The sequence below is a fragment of the Nerophis ophidion genome, linkage group LG13, assembly GCF_033978795.1.
Source record: "Nerophis ophidion isolate RoL-2023_Sa linkage group LG13, RoL_Noph_v1.0, whole genome shotgun sequence".
Lineage (NCBI taxonomy): Eukaryota > Metazoa > Chordata > Actinopteri > Syngnathiformes > Syngnathidae > Nerophis > Nerophis ophidion.
The window spans coordinates 51671377-51683876 of record NC_084623.1 but is presented as its reverse complement, the minus strand read 5'-3'; the positions used below and the strand labels follow the sequence as shown (position 1 = coordinate 51683876).

The window sequence follows — 12500 nt, the reverse complement described above, 5'->3', positions numbered from 1 at the left end:
CAATAATAAATAAAACACTTCTTACCATGAATGCGACTACTTGAACTGGTGCAGTAGAAAACAGATATTTTGACACGGTGATTACCAGCGTAATTAGGTAGGTAGGTAGGTATTGTTATTGCCCAAGTACAACAAAACTTTGTTGATTGACGGATTGATTTGATTAGACAAACAAACAGTGTTTAGGGTCACAGAACAGCTATGGGAAAAAAACTCCAGAGCAACTATATATACGTATCACAACATACAACTCCAGACTTGCAACAGAGGGGAGGGAGTGGGGGCTATGGTGGCGGGCTGCAGCTCTTCAGGCACTGCCCAGCCATCCATCACCCCTAAGGGATTCGCGTCAAGGGCGTTAGATGAATGATCTATTACTTATCGTGTTAAGGAATGCCAGCTAAGATTTATCTTGAGAGCCAGATGCAGTCATCAAAAGAGCCACACCTGGTTTGAGAGCCATAGGTTCCCTACCCCTGCACTAATGCTTCAATGCGACACCCAACACAAGCGCTCGTTTTGTCTGCAGAAAACAACAAGACGGTAAGCCGAGCCTGCCAACTAATCGCGTAGGAAAGAAAAACGGGGTGAGTGGGTTCGCCCGTGTCCATCGCTGGTTAAAACGCACCGAGCTCAGATGAAGATATGAGGTCAATTTGTTGCGTCTTATCGAGTGGGAGAGAAATGCAAGGGATGGTTTGACGTAAACATCTTTCACTACATCTCCACCATCTCTTCCTGCTCTTCCCCTTGGCTTGCCTGGCATTTCCTCTGACTGTCCTGCGGCATCATGGGAGCATCTGGACATCATTTCTTAGGGGAGTGGAAGGTTTCTGCAGCCGATGACCAAGCGGGCTCTGAACGCGGTCAATGCATCATTTTACATTTACACTTATGATTGTGATGTGTAAAAGACGGTCAAGGATTTAGAGATGGCTCTTTGAAGGGGAGTCGCTTCTCTCAATAGTTATGTTTTTTGACCACTTTTTTTTACTTTTAATCAAGAAAACAATCATTACTAACAGTTATTTGATAAGACCAATCAATCAATCAATCAATCAATCAATGTTTACTTATATAGCCCTAAATCATTAGTGTCTCAAAGGGCTGCACAAACCACTACGACATCCTCGGTAGGCCCACATAAGGGCAAGGAAAACTCACACCCAGTGGGACATCGGTGACAAAGACTATGAGAACCTTGGAGAGGAGGAAAGCAATGGATGTCGAGCGGGTCTAACATGATACTGTGAAAGTTCAATCCATAATGTACAGTACAGGCTAAAAGTTTGGAAGTACCTTCTCATTCAATGGGTTTTCTTTATTTTCATGACTGTCACACACTAGGGCCAATTTAGTGTTGCCAATCGACCCCAGGTGCATGTCTTCGGAAGTGGGAGGAAGCCGGAGTACCCGGAGGGAACCCACGCATTCACGGGGAGAACATGCAAACTCCACACAGAAAGATCCCGAGCCTGGATTTGAACCCAGGACTGCAGGACCTTCGTATTGTGAGGCAGACGCACTAACCCCTCTTCCACCGTGATACTAATCAAATATCATCCATAGATAATTCATTCCGGCCTGGATCTGGCCCGCGGGCCTTGACTTTGTCACCACTGCCATAGACCAATCCAAGCCCAGGAATCCTTTGATCTTCCTATTTTGTGTGTGGTTTAATTGTTCAAAGAACGCACACAGAACGATGAACAGCTCTTTGTCTGTTCTCCTATATCCTTGTTGGTGCAGGATCCATGAACCATTGAATGTGAGTGTGAATGTTGTCTGTCTATCTGTGTTGGCCCTGCGATGAGGTGGTGACTTGTCCAGGGTGTACACCGCCTTCCGCCCGATTGTAGCTGCGATAGGCACCAGCGCCCCCCGCGATCCCAAAGGGAATAAGCGGTAGAAAATGGATGGATTTACATAGTAGACCTGCTCAGTGGCCTGGTGGTTCGAGTGTCCGCCCTGAGATTGGTAGGTCAAGAGTTCAAACCCCGGCCGAGTCAAACCAAAGACTATAAAAAAAATGGGACCCATTACCGGGCGGCATAGCTCGGTTGGTAGAGCGGCCGTGCCAGCAACTTGAGGGTTGCAGGTTCGATTCCCGCTTCCGCCATCCTAGTCACTGCCGTTGTGTCCTTGGGCAAGACACTTTACCCACCTGCTCCCAGTGCCACCCACACTGGTTTAAATGTAACTTAGATATTGGGTTTCACTATGTAAAGCGCTTTGAGTCACTAGAGAAAAGCGCTATATAAATATAATTCACTTCACTTCACCTCTCTGCTTGGCACCAATTCCAACCCTTGATGCTGAAGGGTTGGAATTGGGGGTTAAATCACCAAAATTATTCCAGAGCGCGGCCACCGCTGCTGCTCACGGCTCCCCTCACGTTCCAGGGAGTGGAAGAAGGGGATGGGTCAAATGTAGAGAGTAAGTTGTGTGACTATCAGTGGTACTTTACCTTTAACTTTATTATTGAGAAACATGGACCCGGACTTGGAGGTGCTGATTCCACCCGGAAAAGGGTGGAGTGCCATTTCCAGGTTGGGGAGGAGATCTTACCTCACGTGGAGGAGTTCAAGTACCTCGGAGTCTTGTTCACGAGTGAGGGAAGAGTGGATCGTGAGGTCGACAGGCGGCGTCTCCAGTAATGCGGGCGCTGTATCGATCCGTTGTGGTGAAGAAGGAGCTGAGCCGGAAGGCAAAGCTCTCAATTTACCGGTCGATCTACGTTCCCATCCTCACCTCTGGTCTTGAGCTTTGGGTACAAGTGGCCGAAATGAGTTTCCTCCGCCGTGTGGCGGGGCTCTCCCTTAGAGATAGGGTGAGAAGCTCTGCCATCCGGGAGGAACTCAAAGTAAAGCCGCTGCTCCTCCACATCGAGAGGAGCCAGATGAGCTGGCTTGGGCATCTGGTCAAGATGCCAACTGAACGCTTCCCTAGGGAGGCGTTTAGGGCACATCCGACCGGTAGGAGGCCACGGGGAAGACCCAGGACACGTTGGGAAGACTATGTCTCCCGCCTCGGGATCCCCCGGGAGGAGCTGGACGGAGTGGCTGGGGAGAGGGAAGTCTGGGTTTCCCTGCTTAGGCTGCTGCCCCCGCAACCCAACCTCGGATAAGCGAAAGAAGATGGATGGATAGATGGATGGATGGGATCAAAAATAAAGTGTTGTGTTCATATTTTTGTCCAGTGTATTTCCAGTATTTCTTAGATACCAGCTGTTTGATTGTAACTCGCATCTTAGTTGTAGCTTTAATCAAAGTACCAATGATTGTCACACAACGCGAAATTTGTCCTCTGCATTTGACCCATCCCCTTGTTCACCCCCTGGGAGGTGAGGGGAGCAGTGGGCAGCAGCGGGCAGCAGCGGTGCCGCGCCCGGGAATCATTTGTGGTGATTTAACCCCCGATTCCAACCCTTGATGCTGAGTGCCAAGCAGGGAGGAAATGGGTCCCATTTTTATAGTCTTTGGTATGAACACATTTGGTTCTGCTGAAATCGCCATGTAAAATCTCTAATGCTAAACAGTGGCATTCAATATACAGTACATTAGCATTTGAGTTAGCACATTCTTAAAGTGGAGCCTTACTTTTGAGCCCTTTCTGTCAGCCATGCTTGCTTTGTTGGCATGGAAAATTGCAACATTACCTATAGAAGCAGGCCGACTGGGCGAATAGTTCTTTTTTTTTTAAGTGTTGTTTTGATGTCATCTTTTTTTTTATTGACATCCAGCATCAGACATTTCTGTCCATTACATCATAGTCACATACATCATATAGCTGTTGTCTGCCCTAAATGTCACAAGTATTTTTGGTTTACATCCACATCCTACCACGCCCCCTGAAAAAAAAAAAGAAAAAAAAAAAACTAACAAAAAAACAAAAACAAATAAAATAAAGTAGTTTCTACAAATTCATCAATTAAATAAACAAAAAATAAATATATTAATAATAAACAGAAATAAAATAAAATAAATACAAACATATACATATATATATATACACATATGAATGAATATATATATATATATATATATATATATATATATATATATATATATATATATATATATATATATATATATACACACACACACACACCTATACATATACACATACATATATATATATACACACACACACGTATATATATATATACACACATATATACCTATATACACACACACACACATATACATACATACATACATATATATATATATATATACATACATACATACCTATATACACACACACACATATATACATACATACATATATATATGTATGTGTGTATGTGTATATATATATATATATATATATATATATATATATATATATATATATATATATATATATATATATATATATATACATATACATACATACATACATACATACATATACACATATATATATATATATACACACATACACATACACATATATATATACATACATATACATACCTATATATATATACACACACACAGTATATACATACATACATACATATACATACCTATATATATATATATACACACACACACAGTATATACATACATACATACACATACAGAGAGTAACTTTTTTTTTTTTTAAAGCAGTGCACTAATTAGAAAAATTTAAGTCAGGCTTATGGGGCGTAACATAATTGACACAGTTTTCCCAGTAGGAAGTACATTTCTCCAATTTATAATTAATAAAGACAGTGATATATGTCCATTGTGGTTTCCATCCATTGCCTCAATGTTGGGCTGTCCTGGGATATCCAGGATAGTTCTTGGTTCTGCAGCCAAATTATTTTACATGAATCAGTAACTATGAGGTAGGACGGAATTTGGTCAGTACCTATAAAAGTATCAAACACTACAGGAAATTGCATTCTTGCTAAACAAAATGCTGAAATCCAATCCAAGTATGCGATATGAGGTCTGGACCAAATGAGCATGCATCCTAACATAGGCGACAAAACAGTCGCACAGAACCAGCGTCCTCTGCACAACAGGGCTATTTTTCCTCCTAAACTTTTTAACTCTGACAAAAGACCACAAACAAATGTCCACTTGCAAACTCTCAGTTCTAAGCTATGGAAATTGAACATACAGCATCCAGTTTTGCCAAAACTCCGTTCTTTTCCCACTGCACACCAACTCTCAATCTACTGTTTACTGCAGATGAGGATGTCCATCCATCTTCCAGCTTGAACTCAACGGGTCAGACTGACAAACTCAGTGAAAACTAAGTCAGGAATGCAGTTCCACTGTAAACGTGAACACTGTGGACATGGACAGTGGGTGAAAAGAATAACAAAAAATGGCTCGATGTGGGAAATTCGTTTGACCAAAGCCATGAAGTTAGTTGATCTCTGCTCCAGTTTCCTGACACTTTGTTCCCTCTAATCATGGTGGACTTGCTGCTATCAAGACCTCGGCTCGCTTTCGCCTACACTTGGGTAGAAAATAAATTCTGCGTTTCTGATGTGATGCTTGCATTTGTGCCTCGCTCGCGGCGGGACCCGATGGGGGTCCATGGGAACTGGGCTGAGATTATTTATAGTGGGTCGGAGGCTTGGCAGGGTCCACATCTACGAGGCTTCGGAGGAATTTGTAAGGTTGCCCTTTGAGCAGAACTTCTGCTGAGGGTTGAGGCCGGACTTTTTTAATTAGGAATGTTAAAGGCCTACTGAAACCCACTACTACCGACCACGCAGTCTGATAGTTTATATATCAATGATGAAATCCCAACATTGCAACACATGCCAATACGACCTTTTTAGTTTACTAAATTGCAATTTTAAATTTTGCGCGAATTATCCTGCTGAAAACGTCATGGATTGTAGCGGACATTTTAGTCAAGAACCGATCCCAGCTATAAGTCGTCTGCTTTAATCGCATAATTACACAGTAATCTGAAAATCCATGTCGCTGAATCTTTTGCAATTGGTTCAATTAATAATGGAGACGTCAAAGAAGAAAGATGTAGGTGGGAAGCGGTGTATTGCGGCCGCCTTTAGCCACACAAACACAGCTGGTTTCCTTGTTTCCATTCCCGAAAGATGAAGGTGAATCTTTACTATGGAACCGAGCGGTCAAGCGAACATGGTTCCCTACCACATGTCAACTGTAGACATGAGCGGAGAGCTTGTGTCCTCCTGCAACTGCGGACTCTCTTGCCTCCTCCCACCGGAGACACTGGCGGTCACCACACCCGTGGCCACACCACTCCGACTTTCAGGTTGGACATGTAAGACCATATAATCTCACTAAAACACTAGTAACACAATAAGCAGATAAGGGATTTTCCAGAATTATCCTAGTAAATGTGTCTAATAACATCTGAATCGCTCCCACTGCCCTAGTCTTATTTATTTATTTTAAATTTCGCGCGAATAATCCTGCTGAAAATTTCGCAAGAATGATGACGCGTGCGCGTGACGTCACGGATTGTAGCGAACATTTTACTCAAGCACCGATCCCATCTATAAGTCGTCTGCTTTAATCGCATAATTACACAGTATTCTGGACATCCGTGTTGCTGAATCTTTTGCAATTGGTTCAATTAATAATGGAGACGTCAAAGAAGAAATATGTAGGTGGGAAGCGGTGTATTGCGGCCGCCTTTAGCAACACAAACACAGCTGGTGTTTCCCTGTTTCATTGTTTACATTCCCGAAAGATGAAGGTGAAGCTTTACTATGGGACAGAGCGGTCAAGCGAACATGGTTCCCTACCACATGTCAACCGTAGACTTGTGTCCTCCTGCAACTGCGGACTCTCTTGCCTCCTCCCACCGGAGACACTGGCGGTCACCACACCCGTGGCCACACCCCTCCGACTTTCAGGTTGGACAGGTAAGACCATATAATCTCACTAAAACACTAGTAACACAATAAGCAGACAAGGGATTTTCCAGAATTATCCTAGTAAATGTGTCTAATAACATCTGAATCGCTCCCACTGCCCTAGTCTTATTTATTTATTTTAAATTTCGCGCAAATTATCCTGCTGAAAACGTCGCAAGAATGATGACGCGTGCGCGTGACGTCACGGATTGTAGCGGACATTTTAGTCAACCACCGATCCCAGCTATAAGTCGTCTGCTTTAATCGCATAATTACACAGTATTCTGGACATCTGTGTTGCTGAATCTTTTGCAATTGGTTCAATTAATAATGGAGACGTCAAAGAAGAACGATGTAGGTGGGAAGCGGTGTATTGCGGCCACCCTTAGCAACACAAACACAGCTGGTGTTTCCTTGTTTACATTCCCGAAAGATGAAGGTGAAGCTTTACTATGGAACAGAGCGGTCAAGCGAACATGGTTCCCTACCACATGTCAACCGTAGACATGAGCGGAGAGCTTGCTTCCTCCTGCAACTGCGGACTCTCTTGCCTCCTCCCACCGGAGACACTGGCGGTCACCACACCCGTGGCCCCACCCCTCCTACTTTCAGGTTGGACAGGTAAGAGCATATAATCTCACTAAAACACTAGTAACACAATAAGCAGATAAGGGATTTTCCAGAATTATCCTAGTAAATGTGTCTAATAACATCTGAATCGCTCCCACTGCCCTAGTCTTATTTATTTATTTTAAATTTCGCGCGAATTATCCTGCTGAAAACGTCGCAGGAATGATGGCGCGTGCGCGTGACGTCACGGATTGTAGCGTACATTTTAGTCAAGCACCGATCCCAGCAATAAGTCGTCTGCTTTAATCGCATAATTACACAGTATTCTGGACATCTGTGTTGCTGAATCTTTTGCGATTGGTTCAATTAATAATGGAGACGTCAAAGAAGAAAGATGTAGGTGGGAAGCGGTGTATTGCGGCCGCCTTTAGCAACACAAACACAGCTTGTGTTTCCTTGTTTACATTCCCGAAAGATGAAGGTGAAGCTTTACTATGGAACAGAGCGGTCAAGCGAACATGGTTCCCTACCACATGTCAACCATAGACTTGTGTCCTCCTGCAACTGCGGACTCTCTTGCCTCCTCCCACCGGAGACACTGGCGGTCACCACACCTGTGGCCACACCCCTCCGACCTTCAGGTTGTACAGGTAAGACCATATAATCTCACTAAAACACTAGTAACACAATAAGCAGATAAGGGATTTTCCAGAATTATCCTCGTAAATGTGTCTAATAACATCTGAATCGCTCCCACTGCCCTAGTCTTATTTATTTATTTTAAATTTCGCGCGAATGATCCTGCTGAAAACGTCGCAAGTATGATGACGCGTGCGCGTGACGTCACGGATTGTAGCGGACATTTTAGTCAAGCACCGATCCCAGCTATAAGTCGTCTGCTTTAATCGCATAATTACACAGTATTCTGGACATCTGTGTTGCTGAATCTTTTGCAATTGGTTCAATTAATAATGGAGACGTCAAAGAAGAAAGATGTAGGTGGGAAGCAGTGTATTGCGGCCGCCTTTAGCAACACAAACACAGCCGGTGTTTCATTGTTTCCTTGTTTACATTCCCGAAAGATGAAAGTGAACCTTTACTATGGAACAGAGCGGTCAAGCGAACATGGTTCCCTACCACATGTCAACCGTAAACATGAGCGGAGAGCTTGCGTCCTCCTGCAACTGTGGACTAACTTGCCTCCTCCCACCGGAGACACTGGCGGTCACCACACCCCTCCAACTTTCAGGTTGGACAGGTAAGACCATATAATCTCACTAAAACACTAGTAACACAATAAGCAGATAAGGGATTTTCCAGAATTATCCTAGTAAATGTGTCTAATAACATCTGAATCGCTCCCCCTGCCCTAGTCTTATTTATTTATTTTAAATTTCGCGCGAATTATCCTGCCGAAAACGTCGCAAGAATGATGACGCGTGCGCGTGACGTCACGGATTGTAGCGGACATTTTAGTCAAGCACCGATCCCAGCTATAAGTCGTCTGCTTTAATCGCATAATTACACAGTATTCTGGACATCTGTGTTGCTCAATCTTTTGCAATTGGTTCAATTAATAATGGAGACGTCAAAGAAGAACGATGTAGGTGGGAAGCGGTGTATTGCGGCCGCCCTTAGCAACACAAACACAGCTGGCGTTTCCTTGTTTACATTCCCGAAAGATGAAGGTGAAGCTTTATTATGGAACAGAGCGGTCAAGCGAACATGGTTTCCTACCACATGTCAACCGTAGACATGAGCGGAGAGCTTGCGTCCTCCTGCGACTGCGGACTCTCTTGCCTCCTCCCACCGGAGACACTGGCAGTCACCACACCTGTGGCCACACCCCTCCGACTTTCAGGTTGGACAGGTAAGGTAAGACCATATAATCTCACTAAAACACTAGTAACACAATAAGCAGATAAGGGATTTTCCAGAATTATCCTAGTAAATGTGTCTAATAACATCTGAATCGCTCCCCCTGCCCTAGTCTTATTTATTTATTTTAAATTTCGCGCGAATTATCCTGCCGAAAACGTCGCAAGAATGATGACGCGTGCGCGTGACGTCACGGATTGTAGCGGACATTTTAGTCAAGCACCGATCCCAGCTATAAGTCGTCTGCTTTAATCGCATAATTACACAGTATTCTGGACATCTGTGTTGCTCAATCTTTTGCAATTGGTTCAATTAATAATGGAGACGTCAAAGAAGAACGATGTAGGTGGGAAGCAGTGTATTGCGGCCGCCCTTAGCAACACAAACACAGCTGGCGTTTCCTTGTTTACATTCCCGAAAGATGAAGGTGAAGCTTTACTATGGAACAGAGCGGTCAAGCGAACATGGTTCCCTACCACATGTCAACCGTAGACATGAGCGGAGAGCTTGCGTCCTCCTGCAACTGTGGACTCTCTTGCCTCCTCCCACCGGAGACACTGGCGGTCACCACACCCGTGGCCACACCCCTCCGACTTTCAGGTTGGACAGGTAAGACCATATAATCTCACTAAAACACTAGTAACACAATAAGCAGATAAAGGATTTTCCAGAATTATCCTAGTAAATGTGTCTAATAACATCTGAATCACTCCCACTGCTCTAGTCTTATTTATTTATTTTTTTCTAGTCCTTCACTCTCACTTTCCTCATCCACGAATCTTTCATCCTCGCTCAAATTAATGGGGAAATCGTCGCTTTCTCGGTCCGAATCGCTCTCGCTGCTGGTGGCCATGATTGTAAACAATGTGAGGATGTGAGGAGCTCCACAACCCGTGACGTCACACGCACATCGTCTGCTACTTCCGGTACAGGCAAGGCTTTTTTATTAGCGACCAAAAGTTGTGAACTTTATCGTCGATGTTGTCTACTAAATCCTTTCAGCAAAAATATGGCAATATCGCGAAATGATCAAGTATGACACATAGAATGGACCTGCTATCCCCGTTTAAATAAGAAATTCTCATTTCAGTAGGCCTTTAAAAATGTGTGTGGCTCAACTATACCACTAATTACCTTACATAATGCCATAATCACTCCATTTCAAAGCTAGGAATGATTGTTTTAGCAGTTATTTTTTACACTTGCATGACATGTTTTTATAGGGTTGCCCACTCCCTGAAAAATAAAAATGTCCTTTTTAAAAAAGGTTTACGCAATTTTAGCAGTATTTGACCCAAATTAAAGAATACAAAGACTACACATTCTTCAAGGTGCAAAATAACAAAATAAAAAAAAAAATGAGTAAAATAAAATCGCCACTTCAAGCTTCAAATTATGTGGTGCTATCGACTGAGAATGCATACTTTTGTGTCTGAATACGGGATGATTCAGTTTTTCAAGGGACGTTTGGAAACCCTGGTTATGAATAAATGTGTGCCGATCCGAAGCTGGTATCGGATATCAGTCAGATATCAGCAAAACATCTAGATTTTTTTTTCATCTAAAATCTCTGAAACAAAACAGTCCTGCAGTGTGTTTACTTGTGCAAAACTGGCCAGTCAGTTAACATCTAAATTGAATCTTTGGGCACCACGCGATTTGATTCAATTACATTCTTGGGGGTAACGATTCGATTTGGATCGATTCCTGATTCAAAATCAAACTTTTTAAAAATAATATTGGGTGCCAGTTCTATGATTAACTACAGTTAAAGCTTTACTATGCAAAGCGAAAGCCATTTATCAACAACATCCAGAAATGCTGCCGGCTTCTATGTGACCGAGATCATCTAAGATGGACTGATGCAAAGTGTAAAAGTGTTCTGTGGAGTCCACATTTCAAATTGTTTTTGGAAATATTCGACATCGTGTCATCCGGACCAAAGGGGAAGCGAACCATCCAGACTGTTATTGACGCAAAGTTCAAAAGCCAGCATCTGTGATGTTATGGGGGTGCATTAGTGCCCAAGGCATGGGTAACTTACAAATCTGTGAAGGCACCATTAATGCTGAAAGGTACATACAGGTTTTGGAACAACATATACTGCCATCCAAGCGGCGTCTTTTTCATGGACGCCCCTGCTTATTTCAGCAAGACAATGCCAAGCCACATTCTGCGCCTGTTACAAGAGCGTGGCTTCGTAAATAAAAGAGTGCGGGTACTTTCCTGGCCCGCCTGCAGTCCAGACCTGTCTCCCATCGAAAATGTGTGGCGCATACGACAGCGGAGACCCCGGACTGTTGAATGACTGAAGCTCTACATAAAACAAGAATGGGAAAGAATTCCGCTTTCAAAGCTTCAACAATTAGTTTCCTCAGTTCCCAAACGTTTATTGAGTGTTGTTAAAAGAAAAGGTGATGTAACACAGTGGTGAACATGCCCTTTCCCAACTACTTTAGCACGTGTTGCAGCCATGAAATTCTAAGTTAATTATTATTTGCAAAAAAAATAAAATAAATTATGAGTTTGAACATCAAATATCTTGTCTTTGTAGTGCATTCAATTGAATATGGGTTGAAAAGGATTTGCAAATCATTGTATTCTGTTTGTATTTACATCTAACACAATTTCCCAACTCATATGGAAACGGGGTTTGTAGATGTCATCAGTGTTTGAACCCGACAGATTACCAGCGGATGTATTCATTTCTTATCGTGTTAAGCAATGTCAGCTAAGATTTATCCAAGAGCCAGATGCAGTCGTCAAAAGAGCCACAGGTTCCCTACCCCTGGTGTAAGTGAAAGCAGCAGTGTTGCATAAGAAAGGCCCCTTTTCAAACATTCCCACCATGTGTGTTGTCACAGTGGCCTCGTGTTCACCGAAGTGTTGCGTGCCTGCTCCCTAACCCGATTGTTTGTCCGCTCATCACGCTGTAAAAAGCCCACAGGGCCGCCTGTCACAGTCAGCCCCATGGGCCAAAACCCCATCGCCACTGTCCTCGCGTGCACTTGAGTCCACGCTTGTCAACGAACACGACGCCGTCCGAGAAGCCCATGCTGAGCCTTTCAAGGACTGTTGTAAGTAAATGATCCCGTCACACCTTGGTTTAATTACAGGTGGCGTTCCGCTCACAATAGCACGGGCTACGTGTGTTGCTTCAACGATGCCGATTGGGTGTGGCCTCACGTATCTGCACATT

At 43.5% G+C, this 12500-nt stretch overlaps 1 protein-coding gene across 1 annotated transcript in view; it reads right to left on the bottom strand.

The window, feature by feature from the left end:
• The window catches only part of septin4b (septin 4b), a 102938-nt gene extending 90619 nt beyond the window's left edge, over positions 1-12319 (bottom strand). The window contains exon 1 of the mRNA XM_061919173.1: positions 12149-12319. Coding sequence (XP_061775157.1) covers positions 12149-12151 — 3 coding nt within the window. The 5' untranslated portion in view covers positions 12152-12319. The remainder of the gene's footprint in view (positions 1-12148) is intronic.
• Between the last annotated feature and the right edge of the window lie 181 nt (positions 12320-12500).